Below are 21,595 nucleotides of genomic sequence, written 5' to 3'. Positions count from 1 at the left end.
CTGGTCTAGAGCTCAGACGAGTCTGCAGATGACTCTATAACTCAACGCAGCTTCTCTCCCTTTCCTCGGGCCTCTGGCAGCTCCTGGCCTCCATCCCAGACACAGTGCTGGGTTGGCGCTCGCTCCACAACCCTTCCTGGAACAGTTCTCAGGAGCAAATGCAAGATCTTCCCTTTGTTTTGTTTCTGCTTAGGTTCTGGGCATTTTGCATGAAAATCTTGCTGCCCATCAAATGTGGTACTATTGATGAAAAAGTCTTTACTTGCATATTAAGTGCTTATTGATGAGGGAAGAAAATGCGCAAAGGGGATTCTCTAGCGTGAAGCTGGCCCCCAGCATCATGGGGGAGCTCGCCCACGTCTAGACGTCTCTTCTTCCTTCATCCCGTTGCTAAAGACACACCGAATGAGTGTTCACTACAAAAATGATTTAATATAGCAATTGATCATGAGAGAAAAGATAAAACAAAGGAACAAATCTGTGGCCTTTCTATTTAAATCAGCACACCATTAAGGGCACACAAATCCACTGTGGCCAGAGCTGAGTGAATCCTTTGTAGCCTGGCAGCTTGTCATGTGGACAAACATCCTGATGTGTTCCAGATTCTGGCTTCCTGGGAGAGCTCAATCTCTCTTTCTGACTTGGAAGCCAAAGGCACCTTTTCGTCTTTGCTACCTGTGTCTCTAATTCCCTAGGGCAAAGCCACATGCCCTGAGAGGCTCTTGTTCCCGGTCACACACTATGCCCTCAACAGAGCTGTAGATTTGCCATTGGCTACTGCAGCAGACCCCACAGGCTGCCAATCTCGCCAACTGCCACCCCACTGCCACCTCTCCCTGCATTTTCCTGGCGAGCAGAACCGCACTTTTGTTCTGATATCTGACATGGAGCAGTGAGCAGGAAGGTGGGTCTCTTCCCAGAGCCTTGGGATGAATCCTGGCTGGCTCCATCCCGTGTCACTGAAGTCCCATCCTTCCCTGCTGTTGAGTGGTGCAGGCGTGAGCATGTGAGCCAGTCTGGTAGAAGTAAGGGGAAATCAGCTAGGGAGATCACAGGAAGATTTTCATCCTTATAAATGAAGACTTCCTTTCTGTTTGAACCTTTCCATCCTGTGTTAATGCTACCGCGTGAGGACTGGAGTTGTAGCAGACATGCTGAGACCAGTGTCCCTCAGCTTGGAACCACTTACCTCTAGACTTCTTGTGACATGAGTCAATTAAATGACCATAGTATATGCACTGTATGAGTTGAGTTTTTTATTACTGGCAGTCAAAGGCATTCTTAATTATCCTTCACTACTTCTGAATTAGCCAAGAGGCTACTGGTAAACCCCAGGTCCCCTCAACAGGAAATGAATTTGGTCTTCATTCATCTCACAGACAGAGGGAGAAGGGAGTCACTCTTTCTTGATGCAGGATCGATGTCACCTACATAGTCCCTGAGCTCCAGAAAGAGCCAAAACTATTCCTGCAGGGCTCAAGCTGACACCGGAGCAAACCATCCATGGGGTCCCATGTGCCAGGCCCCCAGCATTCAGCTCTGTGATGGTAGCACCAAGCATCTCCTTCTCAAGTGCTCATACGGCAAACCTAAGTACACCTCCAGCTCATGCCTCTTTATGTTTCTAAGCTCGATTTCAATGATCTGAATAGTTAAAGGGGGCTCTTTCGAGGAATGGAAGAAAATGACCTTTCTGTTCATCAGCAATCAAGCTGCTATGAACAGTCTCCTCCTTTCTTTAATGCACAGACACACACATACTCAGTACCAGCACCATATGGTCACACTCACTAATAACAATAAAAACTCAGAACCAACAATGGGAGCAACAGCTACTGGGCTGGCACCTGGCACACTGCTTAGACAGACGGCTCCCAGTGCAGGTGAACTAGACTAACTCTTAAAATCAAAGTCTCCATTTTTAGATGGGCAAAGCTAGAAGGTCAGCTCCCCAGTGCACTTAAATAAACACCATTTCTTAAGCATTATTACTTCAAGATAGACCACAAATACTCAGGTGCTTAAAGGATTATAATAAGTTGGGAGCCCTTTCCTTTCCTTCTGTGTTTTTCAAGCTTATTTCTAAGGCAATCATTTAACCTCAGGGTTGCTTATCCTGACGACCTCTCCTTAAGAATGCATGCCCTTTGACACGATCACCTAAATGCCCACAAAGCACAGGGGGGAACATGCACAGAGGGAAACATCCAGTGGCCTACCCCAAGAGGTCTAGGGTGGTGGGTGGAGAACTGACAATCAAACTTCTCAGATTCGTCGGCTCCGTCCATCTCCCCTTCATCACTTGACAGTCGGCTGGCCAGATCACCTCCAACTGGAGGCAGAGGGGGTTCCGGAGTGTAGCCACTATGATTTGAAGATGTGGTGCTGCTTATGCTATTTGCAGATGATGGTCTAAGGGCAAGAGAGAACAAACAGAATAAACTTTTCTAAGGTATCAAGACCCATGCAGTTTAACAGAGCCCAGAGGGCAGCCCAAGTAGCTTTTCCGGGTCAGTGGCAAATTTGCACAGGGAAATATTCAGGCTGAGAGAGTCAGCAGCAACCAGCTCTCTACAGATCTGGTGGAGCTAAGGCTCTGCCCTGTTTCAATCTGGGCATCAGGGAAAATATGAACAGTGAATGCAGAATGTAAAATGCAGTGACAGAGTCTTCTATGAGTTGTTAAAACTATTCGACCACTTGCATGTAAGTAATTGGTCATGTAGTTGCTTCTCTTTGAAAGTGGAACTTGACAGGAAGATCAACCAGATAAGCAAGTTAAAACCAATTGACAAAATATCAATAATGACGAAGGACATCCCTACAGACAGCTTTTTTTTTTTTTTTTTTGCTACTGAACAATGGCTTTATGAGACTGTTATAGTGACATGAAAAAAGGTTTTGTCCAAATGATGGGGCCACAAGTCCCTTACCCCACAGCCAGGCCAGTTTCTTAATATCATGCCACATGTAATTTAATTGTATCTTCTGAGGATAAATGTTTAATTTTTTTAAAGATTCGGCTTTTAAAATTTTTATTTACTTATTTTTAGACAGAGGGGAAGAGAGGGTAAGAAACATTAATGCCTCTCGAGTGTCCCCTACAGGAGACCTGGTCTGCAACCCAGGCATGTGCCCTGACTGAGAATTGACCCAGTAACCTCTTGGTTCACAAGCTGGTGCTCAATCTACTGAGACACACCAGCTAGGGTGAATGTTTAATTTTTGACAAGGAATTAGAGCCTTCCACTGGCAAGGTTGGCTTGTAGTAGGTGTTGAAATATGTTTCTCAATGAAGGAATAAATGAATTCCATGTGTATAAATAATCCAAGAGATCTCATCTCAATTATGGCTAAGATTATAGAGAAGCAATGTCATAGTATGAAGTAGAACATTCTTTCTAAGCAGTAAAAATTGAAACAAGGTAAAAACAAAAAACCAAACAAACATATGCACATCAGTAGAAGAGTTAGAAGAGAAATAGTCAAAGTTAGTTGTCAGTTGTTTTTACTGCTTCTTAGGCAGCTGATCAGGGAAAAAGATAGAGAGGAAAAGAAGTTTTGGAGTAAAAAACCCTGAGATCCTTAAAAAATTGTTTTTCTGTATTCTTCTTTGAAAGCTTCCCCTTAAAGTCACATGAAGCAGCACTGTTGATCTGTCTCCCTTCTCTTTCATTTCTACTCTGGATTCTTTGTTGCTATAAAATCTTTCCAGGTATGAAATACCTGAGTTCATGGCAGGCTGGTGTGGCTCAGTGGGTTGAGCGCCAGCCTGCGAACCAAAGGGTCGCTGTTTTGACTCCCAGTCAGGGTATGTGCCTGGGCTGTGGGCCAGGTCCCTAACAAGGGGCATATGAGAGGCAATCACACATTGATGTTTCTCTTCCTCTCCCTTCCCCTCTCTAAAATAAATAAATAAAATCTTAAAAAAGGAGAAATACCTGAGTTCAAAGCAGCTCCTGAAAGCACAGTTCTTTAAAAACAAAGCCACAGAGGTGGAAACAACCCAAATGTCCATCAACAGGTAAATGGATAAACAAAATATGGTATATCCACACAAAATATTAATTAAGTCTTTAAAAATGATGAAATTTTGATACATGCTACAACATGGATGAACCATGAAGACATTATGCTAAGAGAAATAAGCCAGACAGAAAGGACAAATATTGTATGATTCCACTTACACAACATACCTAGAACAGTCAAGTCCATAGAGACAGAAAGCAGAGCAGTAGTTACCGGGCAGTGGGGGCGGGGGAGTGGGACATTTGTGTTCAATGACTACAGAGAGGTTCAGGATGGGGTCATGAAAAGTTCTGGAGACGGTGGTGGCAGCTGCACCACAGTGTGAGTGTGCTCAATGCTACTAAACTGTACACTTAGAAACAATTAACATGATAAATTTCGTTATGTATATTTTACCACAAAAAACACCCAAACCTGCCCTGAACAAAACTACAGGTAGTTTTTCAGTGTTGTTAAAAGAACTCCATTAGTATGACAGTTTATTATTGACTATCACCTTCCCATATTTATAAAAACAAAGACACCCTTCACTCTGCATGTTAAGTCCACAGTCCAGAGACCACATCTCCCTGGGTGCATTTCCAGATACCTACTCCCCTGCAGAAGGGGCAAGCACACTATTGCCTGTTAACAGCTGAAGACCCAAATGGTAAAACAATTTTGATGGAATGTATGAAAAAAGAAAACAGCATCCATAATCCTACCACTGAATATTGAGTGCTATTACCATTCTGATTTATATCCTTCCAGACTTCTTTATTGTGCGTACACTGACATTTTAAAATAAGAACTGAATGGACCACACTGTACATACTATTTTGAGACATTAAGAAAAAAACCTACTGATATTGCAAAAATCTCTCCATGTATAGAACTATGTCATCTTTTAAAATATTCCCTAGTATTCCAAAATATGGATACATCTCAATTTACTCAACTAGTCTATGGATGGACATTTAAATTGTTTCCAAACTTTCTAGTAGGCTCCTTTTGAAGCCTTCTCCAACATGATAGGAGCCCCCTGCCTCACAGGAGATAAAAGTTAGCTGGATTTTGTTAAGTGTGTAATGATTACACAGAAAATTATCTTTACTTTTAAAAGATGTATCTGGAAATCTTTACAAGTATAATGCCATGATAATTGCAGTTTACTCCAAAATATATCATCAAAAAATATAAATGAAGTAAATATAATTGCAAAACCTGAATATTATAATTCTTCAAGCTAGGTATATGAGGTGTTCATTATATTGTACTCTTTTCTTTTCTATGTATGGGTTAAAATTTAATAAGAAAAAGTAGAAAAAGAAAATGAAAAAAAAGTGAGCAAGGAGTACAGGAACTTTTTTGTAAGAAAGTGTGGAAGAACTTCCTGTTAAGTGGGCTGATTGATTGAACACTTATCTTCTCTCCCTCCCAAAATCCCACTAAAATCAGAGTAAGGGGATAAAAAAGGCATTAGCTGCAAAGAACAAAAAGGTCAGCAAAAATAAGGTGGTAGTTATAGTGATGAACTCACAGCCTCCACTGAACCTCCAAACCATAATGAAATCTCATTCATCTTGCTAATGATTGGTTTAGAAAGGGACATGAGAAATAAAAGAAAATGTGTTCTTTGGGGAGGGCTTTTTGCAAAGATTTTTCTCACCTTTAAAAAGAGACACAAGAAAAAAGTGGTTTCCACCTTCACTAGACCTTGTTTTATCTGGATGTGCCAGAAAGTGCTACAACCATCTTGTTATAGATTTTGAAGACAGAAGAAATGAAATGAAAAAAAGGGCAGAGAAGCAGAGCCAATTTCTGATCTCTGGGGACAGATGCCCTTTCACCTCCAGACTTCCTGTCTCAGTTGATTAGAAATTTGCTAATTATTTCAGCACGTATTAAGACTAGGTTTTCTGCACATAAACAAATGGGGATACATCAAGCTAAAAAGTTTTTGCAAACCAAGTAAGGAAACCAACAACGAAATGAAAAGACAAGCCACTGAAAGGGAGAACATATTCACCAATGATACATCTGATAATGGGCTAATATAAAAAATTTGTACAACTCAACATTAAAACAAACAATCCAATTAAAAAATGAGCAGAGGACCTAAATAATTATTTTTCCAAAGAAGACATACAGATGGCTAATAAACATATGAAAAGATGCTTAATGTGACTAATCATCAGAAAAATGCAAAATAAAACCAGAATGAAATACCACCTCACACTTGTCAGAATGGCTATCATCAATAATCCAAAAACAAGTGTTGGCGAGGATATGGAAAGGGGAACCCTTTAGCACTGTTGGTGGGAATGCAGATTGGTACAACCACTGTGGAAAGCAATATGGAGTTACCTCAAAAAATTAAAAGGGAACTGCCTTATGACCCAGAGATTCTAATTCTGGGTATATAACCCAAGAGTCCCAAAACACTAATTTGAAAGAGTATATGCACCCTTATGTTCACTGCAGCATTATTTCAATAGCCTAGCGATGGAAACAACCCAAGAGCCCATCAATAGACAAGTAGATGAAAAAGTTGTGATGTAAATATAAAATGGAATATTAGCCATAAAAAGGAATGAAATCTTACCATTTGTGATGGTAGGGATGGACCTAGAGGGTATTATGCTAAGTGAAGTAAGTGAGACAGAGAAAGACAAATACCATATGATTTCACTTATATATGGAATCTGGAGAGTAAAATAAATGAACAAACAAAACAGAAACAGACTCGGATACAGAGATTAGACTTATGGTCAGAGGAAGGGGGTTGGGGGTCTAAGTGAAAAAGGTGAAGGAATTAAAAAGCACAAATTGGTAGTAACAAAATAGTCACAGGGATGTAAAGTACAGCACAGGTAATATAGTCAATGATATTGTAATAACTATGTACAGTGCCAGGTGAGTATTTAAAATATTGGGGGGAGCACTTGGTAAAGCATTTGATTTTCTAACCACTAGGCTGTATACCTGAAATGAATACAAAATAATATTAAATATAAACTGAGATTGAAAAAAAATGACCAGGTTTTGCATCTGAAGAACCCCAACTGAGGTAAGTGTGAAGAAGAGATTTAGCGTATTTTTAGATGACAGAATCTGGCTGGAGAATGTTAATTAATGGGACAGGAGGTGACTTACCACAGAACCTCTGAGAAGGAGGGCACCAGGAGCTACCCAGAGATGCAAAAGTCATGGCAGATGTGACAGCTAAACACAGTGGGAGAGTTTAAAGTCTTAATATAGGGTAGTCATCAACACTACATCAGACAGCCAGGTGACTCAGTATCTACCAGGACCACCCTCCCTCTCCATCAGCTCTCCAACAAGAGAACAAAGGTTTATTTTCTAGAGAAACTGAACTGGAGAGACTGGACACCAGGCTTAGCAGAGATCAGAAGGGAGGGACAGGGCTGGACATAGAGTGACTGTGGGCTGTCCCTAGTCAGATCCTTAGTTTGCACTCTCAGAATGCCCATGGCTAGACGCATCACTGGGCAGGATTCTTCCCTTGAGAAACTGAATGACTCCAGAGAAAGGCCCCCAGATCTCGCCTATGAGAATCCTCCAACAAAGGCTGATTGGTGACCTGATGACCTTTTGGTTTTATTTTCCCACACATGGGCTTCCAATCAGCCTGTTAGAATCTCTCTTCTAAATATGAATGGTTAGGGATCACCAAAAAATTCTTGGAACATCTCCACCATGAGATTGTTCAATCAAACTTGAAAACATGTGCATGAAAGAAACTTGTGGGAAATTAAGATAAGGAAGGAAAAAACCTATTTCCAAAGATATTAGAAATGTACTACCTCTGCAAAATGATTGCATTTCATAGGACATTATAAGGAGCAATCAAATAAAGAGCAGATCCTAAAAATTTATTAAGTGAATCATAAATTGATTATTTAATATATATAGTTTTGAAGGTCAAGAAAGTATTTTAGAAAATAAAATCTTTGAGGAAGTGGAATATGAGATTAAGAGAATTAACAGGAGAAAAGATGTTAAGACAATGAAAAGATCAGAGTAAAACGTCCGACATCCAACCAATATGAGATGAAGAAAGAGAATTAAGACAACAGTGTAGAGAAAATTTTCTGGGATGTAAAGACGGGGAAATATCCCGGAAACAAGTGTTTTCAGATTGAGAGAATCTACTGAGTATGCAATACAATACATGAAAAAAAATACCTATATTAAGAGTAGTCCCTTTGATATTTAAAGCATGTCTTCAGAGACAAAAACTGGTCATTGAAAAGAAGTGTGAATTTGAATGATATTAAACTTTTCAACAAAAACCTTTTAATATGAGAAGTGAATGGAAATATTACTCCAAATTCTGTAGTAATATCCAAATATTACTCCAAATTGAAATGATTTCAATCCAGTTATTTGCTAAGAAAGGTGATCAATTAAGTGTGAGGGTAGGAAAAAAACATTTAAGCGTGCAAGGATTCTAAAAACTGACCTCCTGTGCACCTTTTCCCCAGGAGCCAATGGAGGAGATACTCCTTCAAAATAAAGAAGCAAACCAACAGGGAGGAAGGAAGGCACTGTGATCCAGGAAAACAGGTGCTCTAAACAGAGAGGGTAGGAAGAGTCCCAGGATAGCAGGAAGTACTGTTTTCCATTCTATGTCTTTCAGTACTAGGCAGTATTTGAACTATATGCCTATATAAATTTGTTTAAAAAAGAAATTTAAACATAAAAAGTAAGCTGATGCAAAATTATAGTGTGATCTTCTCTCTCTACTGAAGACAAAGTTTCTTGGACTATTGGTCTGCTACTGATACTGGAAAAAAATCTTCTGCCTAGAAAACAAAGATTCTGTGTTCATCAAAATAGTTTTCTGTGTTTTATGTTGTTTTAACCAGGTCCTTAATTACTTAAGAAAATGGCACCTCATCAATACCAAGAACTGTTTTGTTAATAATTATGTAAACTTCTGTATTTTTTAATCAGCTTATCAATAACCCACAACCTTCAGACCAACTTATACTTCTGTATTTGTGTTTGAAATTTTCTATTATCACTTTGATTAGATGGATAATTGCATATTGCTTCATAATGACATGATCCTATGTAGTCAGATGTCTAAAATCTCCTGATATATTTTGACAAACTTCCAAAATTTAAATTATAAATAGAGTCTTGACCTGGGAACACCTGAGATGTTCCAGAGGGCCTATGAAAGACCCCCCCAAAATTTGTTTTCTCTCTTTACAAGGAGAGATGTTAAACTAATTAAGTTTTTTTTTTATTTTTTTTAAATATTTTATTTATTTATCTTTAGAGGGGAAGGGAAGGAGAGAAGGAGAGAAATATCAATGTATGGTTGCCTTTTGTGCATCCCCTGCTGGGAGTTGGCCTGCAGGGAACTGGCCTGCAACCCAGATATGTGCCCTGACTGGGAATTGAACCGCGATCATGTGGTTCGCAGGCCCGTGCTCAATCCACTGAGCTACACCAGCCAGGTGTAATTAAGTTTATTTTGATGAGGAGAAAATATATAAAAAGCACTGTCAAATAACAGTGAGTCTTCTTTATGTTGTATTTTTATAAGTATATATTATAAATGTTCCAAAAATATGTTGCTGGGGATCTGAGATGTCCTGAAATAAGATGTCTGTCATCAAAATTGAGGAACACATTAAACCCTGGCTGGTGTAGCTCAGTGGACTGAGCACAGGCCTGCGAACCACGCAATCTCGGTTCGATTCCCAGTCAGGGCACATGCCTGGGTTGCGGGCCAGTTCCCAGCAGGGGACTCACGAGAGGCAACCATACATTGATATTTCTCTCCTTCCCTTCCCTTCTAAAGATAAATAAATAAAATATTTATAAGAAAAATTGAGGAACACATTAAAACGACTGACCCCGAGCATCAGATTGTGGCTCCAGTGAATCAAGCCCATCCTATTTCCACAAAAAAATGACCCACTGCCAGACTTTTGCCATCCTGATGTTTTTATAACATGGCAACAGTGTGTTCCTGAATCAGAGTCATTAAGGTCGGTAAACAATGGATGTAAATCGAACGAATAATTGGGGCTACGGGAAACCCAAGATGGCCCCCTGGGTAACCTGGCTCCTTGGTATTTTTTGAGTTTTTGCATTCCTCATCCACTATAGTTTATTTAAGCTGGACTTCATCCAACTGCCACTTGGTTTGGGTGATCAATATGTTCTTGTTTTTGTGTGTATGCCTTCTGGGTAAGTTGAGGCTTTCTCCTGTCACAGACTGAAGCCCTCACAATGGCAAAGAAACTGTCAGAAACTGTGTTTCCCTGTTGAGGACTGCCCTGCTTGGTTTCAGGAGCTGAAACCCCCAATGGCTAAGTCTGAGTGAGCGACCTTTGGACCATAAGCCACTAAGGAGACAAAGTTTATCTTCCCTGGCAGGAGCGCCGCTTCTGCTCCTTTTTCCATAACTGGCCTCCAATGCTTGATCAGTTAGCCAATGATGGGTAAGATTCCCTAAGGGGGGAAGGACCTAAGACAGGCATGATCACGTGGAGGCCCCAGGGAAGGACTTGGGGGGCTATGGAGAAAAGGGGTGAGGGACCCTCGCCCCCCGGCTTTGACAAAGCCTGACTCCTCAGTCTGTCTGTGAGACGTCTCCGAGAATTCTTCGGCTATCTGCTTCTTCTGCCTGACTTAAGCCTGAAAACAATGACAGAGGGTGGTGCAGCCTTGTGCTGGGAATGGCGATCTGGATGAGAAAAAATTCCTCAATCCTGTGAAGCCTGCTTTGCTGAGAATGTTTTTAGTTAAATGAAAAAGGCCCAAGCAGAAAAAAGTTTATGTTCCCAAAGTTCTGTAGCCTTTTAGCTGACAGACCCTGACTTAGGAGAAGCCCTAAAGGTTCTTTGTATACTATCTACTGTTTACTGCCTGACAATGATTAATAAGTTGTACCTGAATTCCTGTGCAAAAAAATCAATAAAACCCTGTCTAGGTAAAGGTCAACACGCTCTCTCTCCCCTTGAGAGGGTGGTCAGGCTGCTCCGAGGCACTCCCCCTTGAGGGAGTAGCTGTGCCATCCCTTTTCCTCCAGAGGACTCGGTAGTCCGTGTGAATTTGTCTCATGTCTCATCCATGATGCCGTGGACACTGTGAGCCAGTGCACGCATCATTTCCCCCTTAGAACATGCCTTCCACAATCTCTAGTGATCAGATATCCACTTTACTGAGCAAATCACGAGTCTTGACAGACGTGCAAACTTCTTGGAATTATCAGGCAAAGTCTAGAGAACTAATAGAAAAACTGGATTCAACACAGCAAATTTAATTACATAGGACTGAATGAACTGATGGAATGGTTACAGTTTTTATGACTTTTTGTTTGACATTGCTGATTTTTTAATCTTTTTGTTTTTCAGATAAAAGGAACCTTGTTTACCTATGACTTAGCAATTTGGTAAATTATACATCTGTAAGCAGAATTGAAATATTTATTTTTTTCACTACTTGATCCCTGCAGAATCAATAATGAGTGAGTATTTCTATTTTCATGGCAATGTAAGTTAAATAAGAATCTATTAGACTGGTTTTATTATCAAGGCTTTGAATGGAATGTCACGTTTGAAAGAGACATGTGCAGACTTGGACCAGAAGACTCTGAGGAATTAAGATTGACTTTGGAGGGGAGAGAATCATAGGGGAAAAGGGGAGGGACTCACATGAATAGTATAAAGGACACATGGACAATAATTAAGGTGGGGGGAGGAAATGGGAGGGAGGTGGGGAGTACTGGGGAGGGCAGGGCAGGGAATATAAAACAGAAAACTATACTTGAATAAGAATTTAAAAAAAAAGATTGACTTTGGAAGCCAATAAAGCCCCTTTGGGAAAACAGTCTGGTATCTAGTTTGCATGGTTCACAGCAGACGTTCCAGGCTGCTGAGAAATAAAGGTTGCTTCCTGGAAGATGCAAGGAAAGACCCTCAGGATGTGTTGGGGACCTTGAGAAGAGAGGAGGATCCACCCAAATGTGTAGGTATTGTAATCAAAATTTGATGGTAAGTATATGGCTTGGCTTCTCAGTTTTGAGTGGCTATCTAAAGTTCAATCTGAGCCCTGACTGGTGTGGCTCCGTGGGTTGGGTGTCGTCCAACTGTGTCATCTAGTTGGTTGGGTGAAGTGAAAGGTTGCTGGTTCCATTCCTGGTAAGGGCACATGTCTGTGTTGTGGGTTCCATCCCCGGTGGGAGCGTGTATGAGAGGTGGCTGATCTCTCACACTGATGTTTCTCTCCCTCTCTTTCTCCCTCCTTCACCTCTCTCTAAAAATAAATAAATAAAATCTTTTTTTTAAAGTTCAATCTAAAGATTCCTGAGGAAAATTGCAGCAAAGCAGATTTAAAGGGTCCCATGTGGTTAATTATTATTTAATAATTATACAAATAATCAGGACAAGTTTACTGAGATTAGATTTATTTTGCAGATAAATTGGTCTCCATTTGGATATCTTTGGTAAAAGTGGGGGTGACTATAGGGAAAATTATGTTTCAATAGGAACTATAATATACCTTTGTGGATATTAGATTCTAGTGCTGTCCATTATCTTTAGTTTCAGTTTTATATAATATAAATTTCAAAGAAATTGCCACAATAGTTCATGCTTAAACAATCTCAGTGACTAATGTGGTGTAAGCCTCACAGATGGCTTACCTGAGCAGCTGGCGCTAACTATATCTTAGAGAATTTAACCCGTATTAGTCAGCTGTTCAGCCTGTTCTACTGCCCCAGCTCTATGACTCAGACCACTGCACAGGCCTTGACATGTGGGTCTTTAAACAACGGGATTGTTTTATGTTACTTGTTAGCTGAACAGGGAAGTGTCTGTGCAGTGGACAACTCATGGTTTGGGTCTTGGGGGCATAATAATAAAAGTTACTCTTTATTCTTTGTCTAAATTGAACCCTCGAAATGCTCCTTCTGAGGTTGGGGCTCATCACAGAAGAGGTGGGCATGTGAGATTGTACAAGCTGGATAAATGGGGCACAATGGGCAGGCGGATCTGACTCCACCTTGGAAGCTAATATTCCCTCTTAACTGAACCTGGACCTGGTTGCCCTATTTCCCTCAGTACTGAGGAATAAATGACAAAAAAAGGGGGTAAATGTGACAGAGTGAAATGCTTGACCTCTCCAACTCCAAGCCTGAGTTGTTCCCATGGCCTTCAGGCTAACAGCTTCCACTTAGACTTGCCAATATAATGCTAATCATTAAGAGGAATTCTGCTTGTGGCTTGAGGGTTGTTTATCAAAGATTTACAGGAACCTTGCAACTGAGACCAGACTCCCAGCAACCAGCACAATCTTCTTCAGACCCTGACTGGCAGCACCCAGATGTCTGAGGTAGTCAATCACCTCTCGCCACTCCCATCTCCCCTTCCCTTGGCATAAAAGAAGACTGAACTCTGTGCTTTCTTAAGATGAAGTTGAAGTACCACTAGGGCTCCCAACTTCTCAGTTGGCACCTTCTTGATCAATAAACCTTTCCTTACTACAAACAAACAAACAAACAAACAAACAAAAAAGGTTGAAACACCCAATAGCAAGTTTTAGTTGCCAGAGAATAAAGATGAACATGGAACCTCTGTGTCCTAGAACAAAATCAGCTCAGAGGGCAAAGGCAGACACATGACTGCATGATGGTATGCATACGTGCACAGAGACACATGGAAGAGGCAGTGATCCCAATCTATCTCTCCGGAGGCTTGTTTCATTCAGGATGCATGCACCCTCCTGACGATGACAGTACGGTAGATGCTTACAAGACCTTCCATCTCTGATCACTGCACTCTAGGGTGGAAACTGGAGGGGAGGAGTTCACTGGAACCAGCTGTTCTCAGGAGAAACTAGGGCTTGGTGAGAATCGATGGGGAAACAGACAACTAGTAATGAGAAAGTGTGGAAAAAGTCACTCAAGTTTGTTAAGCCGCCATCCACCTATTCTCCCTCGACACTACATCATCCCTCCCCTCTTCATTTACCAGTTTGGTCTAAAGACAATGTATGTGATAACAATGCCGGTTCGTTTTCACTCAGAGAAACATAAAGAAAGTCTCCATGCCCGCCACTTTGTGGAAACATGAGCATCAGTCTGTCTGAGTACTTTGGAGAAGAGAGAACAAGGCAATTGACCTTAATTGAGTTCTTACCATGTGCTAGGCATGTTACCTACACTTTCTCATCCAAGTTACCCATTGCCTTTGTGCATTTAACTATTATGTACATTTCTTTTTTTTAAAGATTTTCTTTATTTATCTTTAGAGAGGAAGGGAAGGAGAGAAGGAGAGAAATACCAATGTATGGTTGCCTGTCATGAGTTCCCTGCTGGGACCTGGCCTGCAACCCAGGCATGTGCCCTGACTGGGAATTGAACTGCAATTGTGTGGTTCACAGGCCCGTGCTCAGTCCACTGAGCTACACCAGCCAGGGCTATTATGTACATTTCTTAGATGAGGAAGTGGCTTGCAAAGCTAATAAGAAGTGAAAATCAGACTTCAAAGCCTCCCCATATTGAGAAAAGAATGTAGAAAAAGCACAGGAACAAATATAAGCTGAGGAGAGAAACGGCTTACAATTTAGCAATAACACTCTCCTAATTATTTAAAACTGAAGCTGCTTTTATTCCGTACACATCTCTAGTCTTTTTCAGGTATCTAGGACCTTCTGTCTCTCTCCTCACTGTCCCTTGTCAGTCTAAAACTCAATGGATTTTGCCATTTTATACTTTAAGATTAGATGTGTGAGCACTCTCAAGACAAAGAGGAATGTGCCCAGATCTGGTCAGACCTGGCTTCCACAGCCAATCTTTCCTCTCCCTCCCAGAGGTCCAAGCCCAGTTTGTCAGAGACCAGCTTGAAACTCTACCTCCTTCTCTCTCTTTCCAACAGGGTCTGGACAGTATGGCTGGCCTGGTCGTCCATAGTCCTTGGGTACTTTGGGACAAGTAATGTGTTCCCTTAGAGTCAGGAGCAAAGAAACAGAGTACATATGTATGTTATTTAAAGGCCCCTGGGTTGGGGGACAGGAGGCAAGAAGATGGGCAAATGGAAATCAGGGACTATCAAGGTCTATTTACTCACATGCTTTCCCACTGAATACCACTACTACTAACAGCTACCATTAGTTCAGTGCTTATTATGAGCTTGGTACTTTATCTCACTAAATTCTTTTTACCTCCATTTTATAGATGAGCAAGTTGAGGCTACAGAGACTAGGAAACATGACCAAGCTCATCTAGTTAGTAAACACAGAATTGCGATGCACACTTTCAATTCTGTTCTGACCTGTGTTCTCTAACTTTAACTCTTCCAATTCTAGACTCAAGGTCCTTTTTAGGAACCCTTGACAAGAGTGGGTTGCAATTCAAAAATATGAAAGCTGAAGTATTTTCAAGGTGATCAAAATAACATGTAAGAAATAAATTCACACACATTAGGGCTTCCGGCCAAGATGGAGGCATAGGTGGAAACACTGTGCCCCCTCCCACAAATAAATTTAAAGACAGCGAAGTTTTAGAAACAAAGATGCAGCCAAAACAGTGAAAATTGAACTGCAGGGAAGTCCAACAACAACGAACCACTCAGCCAGACCGGTAAGAGGGGCAGAGTCAGCGGTGGAGCGGGGTCGGGCTGGAAAGACCTTTCCGTCCGATCGACCCAGGAGCGGAGGTGGAGGCAGTTGGTGGATCCCAGGCGTGGGGTGGTGACGGGTGGACCCAGTGAGGGCACAGGGTGGCTGGCTGACTGCGGTCACACATTCGTGCGCAGATAAACCAAGCAAAGGAGCGAACAGTGAGACAGATACCGCAGGCTAGGGCCCCAGCAATGCGAATTAGAGCCTGAAAGCACCAACTGGAAAGACTTTCTCGGGGGTTGAGAGGCCGGGAGAGGCTCCCAGGCTCACAGAGAGTTCATTGGAAAAACCCACAGGGTCCTGGAGAGTACACGGGCCCACACACCTGGGAACCAGCACCAGAGGGGCCCAATTTGCCTGTGGGAAGCCACAGAGGGGACAGAAATCTGAGGGAGGGCGGAGCAGAGCAAAGTGCCATTTTTTCCCCTCTCTGACCCTGCCCCCACATACCCAGCGACTGGGTCGCCAGGCCCTGGTGAACACCTAAGGCTCCATCCCTCAAACATAACAGGTGCGAACAGACTAAACATTATGACTCAAGAACAGCTCAAAGCTCCAGAGCCTATAATTCTAGGTGACCAAGAAATTGCCAGCCTTTCAGATGCACAGTTCAAAACACTGGTGACCAGGATGCTCACAAAATTGGTTGATTTTAGCCACAAATTAGAGGAACATATGAAGGCTAAACTAATTGAAATGAAGGGAAATGCACAGGAAACTGATAGTAAGGGAAAGGAAACTGGGACTCAAATCAAGGGAGTGGACCAGAAGGAAGAAAGAAACAACCAAACAGAAAAGAAGGAAGAAACAAGAATTCAAAAAATTGAGGAGAGGCTTAGGAACCTTCAGGACATCTTGAAACATTCCATGTGAATTATAGGGGTAACAGAAGGGGAAGAGGAACAGCAACAAGTAGAAAACTTATTTGAACAAATAATAAAGGAGAACTTCCCCAGTCTGGCAAAGGAAATAGACTTCCAGGAAATCCAGGAAGCTCACAGAGTCCCAACTTCTCAAAGAAGTTGGAGCCAAGAAGGAACACACCAAAGCACATCATAATTACATTACCCAAGATTAAAATGAAGGAGAGAATCCTAGAAGCAGCAAGAGATAAGGGGACAGTCACCTACAAAGGAGTGCCCATCAGACTGTCAGCTGATTTCTCAAAAGAGACTTTACAGGCAAGAAGGGGCTGGAAAGAAGTATTCTAAGTCATGAAATCCAAAAACCTACAGCCAAGATTGCTTTATCCAGCAAAGCTTTCATTTAGCATAGAAAGACAGATAAAGTGCTCCTCAGATGAGGTCAAATTCAAGGAGTTCATCATCACCAAGCCCTTATTACATGAAATGTTAAAGGGACTTATCTAAGAAAAGGAAGATAAAACATATGAACAGTGAAAGGACAGCAAACTCACAGTTATTAACAACCACACCTAAAACAAAAGCAAACTAAGAGGACAGCTAGATCAGGAGTGGAACCATAGAAATGAAGAACACATGGAGGGTTAGAAACAGGGAGGTGGGAGGAGGAGAAGGGGGGAGAAGATACAGAGAATAAGTAGCATAGATTGTAGGTAGAAAATAGATAGACAGGGGGAGGGCAGGAATACTATGGGAAATACACAATCTAAAGACCTTGTGACACATGGACATGAATGAAAAGAGGGGGAATGGTGGGGGAGGGGTGTGCAGGGTGGAGGGGAATGAAGGGGGGAATGGGACAACTGTAATGGCATAATCAATAAAAAATATTTTAAAAAAAGAAATAAATTCACACACATTAATATTTCCAACAAAAGGGATAAGGAAGGGACTATTATAATTCTATTCATGTGTGATAATATTATTTTTTGCCAATTATAGATAATTAATGGAACTGAAATATCTATCATAGATTTCTGGTCAAGATGGAGGCATAGGTAGATACACTTCACCTCCTAGGGCAACCATGGAAAGAATTACAACTAGATCTCAAAACAAATAACATCCAGAACCATCAGAATATTGAGCTGTATGGAGCTCTGGTGACTAAGGATTTAAAAAAGCCACACTCATCCAGATGGGTAGGAGGGGCAGGGTCGTAGAGGCACAGTACAGGGTGGAGAGGCGGCAGTGATCTCTATCACGTGTGGTATATAAAAATTGGGAGAAATACCTTGGGAGTGAGCAATCCCAGTCCCCAACCAGAGTGCACAGCCCAAGGTTCCAGTGCTGGAAAGATAAATCCCCATAAATTCTGGTTGTAAAAACCAGTGGGGGTTGGGGCGGTAGAAAAAACTGCTAGGTTTTTAGGAGACTCCATGTAAAAGGCCCACATGGACTTAGAATGTGTGCAAACCCACCCATGCTGGGATTCACTACCAGGGCAACAGCTGGAAGGGTGTCAGTTGCATCCTGGAAGTGGGTGAAATGACTGGAAATGGGGCAAGTGTTTTGTAAACCTCCAGAAGCCAGGCAGCAGCATTGTCTCCTCTCCAAGCCCTCCCCGCACACAGTGCCACAAAGTGGCGAAGTGGGTTGCCCCCACCCTGGTCATTACCTAAGGTTCTGCCCCATATAATTTACAGGTGCCTTTTCCACAATAGGCCATGTTACTAAGACAGGGAGTCAAAGCAGCTCTACCTAATACGCAGAACCACACACAGGGAGGATGCCCAAGAAAGGAGACAAAGAAACATGTCCCAAATAAAAGGACAGAACAAAACTCCAGAAAAAAAAAATGATACAGAGATAACCAACCAATGAGATGCAGAATTCAAAAACACGGGTGATCAGTATGCTCAAAGAACTCATTGAGTATAGCAACAACATAAAGGAAGAAATGAAGGTTACACTAAATAAGGTAAAGAAAAATCTACAGGGAACCACCAGTGGAGGAGAGGAAGCCAGGATTCAAATCAACAATTTGGAACATAAGGAAGAAACAAGCATTCAACCAGAACAGCAAGAAGAAATAAGAATTCAAAAGAACAAGAATAGTATAAGGGCCCTCTGGACATCTCCAAATGTACCAACAAGTGAATTATAGGGATGTCAGAAGGAGAAGAGGAAGAGCAAGAAATTGAAAACTTATTTGAAAATATACTGAAAGAATTTGGTGAAGGAAATAGACATACAAGTCCAGGAAGCGCAGAGTCCTAAACAAGTTGGGCCCAAAGAGGACCACACTAAAACACATCATAATTAAAATGCCAAAGATTAAAGATAAAGAGAGAATCTTAAAAGTAGCAAGAGAAAAGCAGAGAGTTACCTACAAAAGAGATTCCATAAGACTATCAGCTGATTTCTCAAAAGAAACTTTGCAGGCAAGAAGGGACTGGCAAGAAGTATTCAAAGTGATGAAAAGCAAGGTACATCCTAGCTTATTCTATCCAGCAAAGCTGTCGTTTAGAATGGAAAGGCAGATAAAGTGTTTTCTAGACAAGGTAAAGCTGAAGGAGTTCATTATCACCTAGCCCTTGTTACATGAAATGTTAAAGGGATTTATTTTTAAAAAAGATCAAAATTATGAACATTAAAATGGCAACAAATTCACAAATATTAACAACTGAATCTAAAAACAACAACAACAAATTAAGCAAACAACCAGAAAAAGAACACAATCATAGATATGGAAATCACAGGGAGGGTTATCAGCTGGGAGGGGGAAGGGGCAAATGGGGCAAAAGGGCAGGGATTAAGAAGCATAACTGGTAGGTACAAAATAGGCAGGGGGTGTGAAGAAGAGTATAGAAACGGAGAAGGCAAAGAACTTACTGTTGTATGCACAACCCATAGTCATGAGCTAAGGGGGGGTGACTGCTGGAGGGAATGGGGTGCTGGGTGAAGGGGGACAAAGGGGGAAAATTGGGACAACTGTAATAGCATAGTCAATAAAATATATTAAAAAAGAAATATCTATTATATAGATATTATAATTACATAGATATATGTGATTAATACAAGTAAAATAAACATTTTCAGTTTTATATAATTATAATATGAAACTCATGCTCTTTTAATCTCTGATTATATGAGAATGCTATTTCCTATCAACACCGGACCAGAGTCCACCCTGAGTTTTTCGGTGTCTATATCAACTTTGAAAACCGTCCTCAAAAATTACTGTTAGCAACATTTGTGATGCTCTCCTTTGCACCCCCCTTCCTTTCAGAGACATCCTTTTTGGTGATTAACCTCGCTCTCTTTTTTCTGCTTCTGTAAGAAAACACCTACATCTGGCATTTCTCCATCAACAAACATTCCTCTGAAAACTAAACCAGAAAGGAACAGGCAGAAGAAGCTATTAAGGCTCTGTTGCCTGTTTTATTTTTTAATGGCTGTCCCCGGCTTCTCTGTTAATCAGGTACCACTGTGTGGGTGAGAAGTGCCTCCATCAGTCAAAATCATACAGTAAAAAAAAAAAAGTAAAAAAAAAATCATACAGTAAAAGGGTTTTCAAACTGGGTTCCTTGGAATCTTTGGGGAATATAAGGTGATCCCTTGGAGGGTTGTGGGGACAGCAGGCTCTGGGTACCTGTGTAATGAGAGCAGGGCTGAGTTGGCTTTAGGTGGAGGCAAGTCTGCTTGTATACTGGGTACCATGTAAGGTTCTGTGGGTATGAAAGTTCTACACCCTGAAGTATTTTGAAAGTCATGTTGTACAGAATTGAAGCTTTTCCTAGAAACTTGGAACAGAACTGTCTTCTCAACTCTAAAGCAATGGTAATATCCTCCACTTACATCCACATTATAGTAGAAGTAAATATAAAATAATCTTGCAAAATGAGGGGTGGCAAGAAATGCGGCATGGAAATGGAAGACCACAACACGACAATGGTGAAGATGGAAACATGTGTGGGCCGCGATTCCACAACTGCTCCCCCAGAATGCCAGAGCTGAGGTTGGACATTCCTACAGAGGGACCACGACTGCCACACTGGGTCAGGCTTGTTCCAAGGTGGAAGGCATGAGGGCAAGAACCTGGTAGATCAGTAACAACTGCCACCAAATATCTGCTGTTGCTTTAAAAACCAACTCCTGTTAGATGTGAGATGCCCCTGTGAGATGCACAGAGCATGCATTCAAAACCATCAGTAACACCAGGACCTGTACTTCTCCTATTATAACGTTAACGTTTCCTTTCAATGACATTATAAATATTTGAATCTTATCTCATGTTCTAAATTCTGAATTCCTGAAAAGCAGAACCTAGTTTCATTCATCTCTGCACCTCTGCCAGAGGGTACCTACCACAGTTACCTTGCTTATGGGGCGAGTGGGTGCTCAGTAAGTGTTTCTGAATAAACAGTTCCCTGTCCTATTACCTAGAAATTGGTCTGTGACTAAGCGTGGCAGTCAGTCCACTGCCCATTAAAACCCACATGGGGATTTTAAATCTCTTAATCCAAATGGGTTCTGACTCTCTTCTCTGTTCTTTCCTTTCTGTCCAGGACAACCAAATAAAACCGCAGACAGGAGGCTCAGCTATCTGGGTATGCAGAAATATAAGAACAAAAAGTCTCTGTTATGCTACTTTTCCCTTCACCTGAGGAATTGGAGTGTTGTGCAAAAAACTCACAAAATATGTGCCAAATGGGCTCCTACAGGTGCCAACTACCCACTCACCCAGGTTTTCTGCACTCCCTGCTCCAGGAATCTTCAACTAATCTGAAATCCCAAGCAGCCAGGAAGTTGCCTGGTGGCTGATGTGTCACCCAAGGATTTCTTTTTCTTTTCAGCTTACTGTTGTTCGGAATAGGTCTGCTATGAAGAATGATGATGATGACAATGATAATGACATTCAACACTATGGCTGAGACCCTTATGCCCATTATCTCATTTAAACTGCAAAACCGCCTTACATGGCAGGACTATGATGACTTCCATTTAACACGTGATCAGACCACATACAACCCAGCAAGACAGAGTCACTCGAC

The 21,595-nt window shown here is 41.5% G+C and overlaps 1 protein-coding gene across 5 annotated transcripts in view; it reads right to left on the bottom strand.

Moving 5' to 3' along the window:
- The window catches only part of ATXN7L1 (ataxin 7 like 1), a 234,002-nt gene that overhangs the window by 12,559 nt on the left and 199,848 nt on the right, over positions 1-21,595 (bottom strand). For 3 of the 5 annotated variants that reach the window (XM_037057053.1, XM_037057051.1, XM_037057052.1), the window contains exon 8: positions 2,220-2,412. In XM_037057053.1, coding sequence (XP_036912948.1) covers positions 2,220-2,412 — 193 coding nt within the window. Of the gene's footprint in view, positions 1-2,219; positions 2,413-21,284; positions 21,423-21,595 lie in introns of all 5 variants that reach the window. The other 2 variants (XM_037057049.1, XM_037057050.1) reach the window with 1 other exon arrangement.

This window comes from Sturnira hondurensis, unplaced genomic scaffold, assembly GCF_014824575.4.
Source record: "Sturnira hondurensis isolate 20B ecotype Veracruz unplaced genomic scaffold, ASM1482457v3 Scaffold0009314, whole genome shotgun sequence".
In the NCBI taxonomy this organism is placed as follows: Eukaryota; Metazoa; Chordata; class Mammalia; order Chiroptera; family Phyllostomidae; genus Sturnira; species Sturnira hondurensis.
This window is presented reverse-complemented; position numbering and strand designations above follow the sequence as displayed.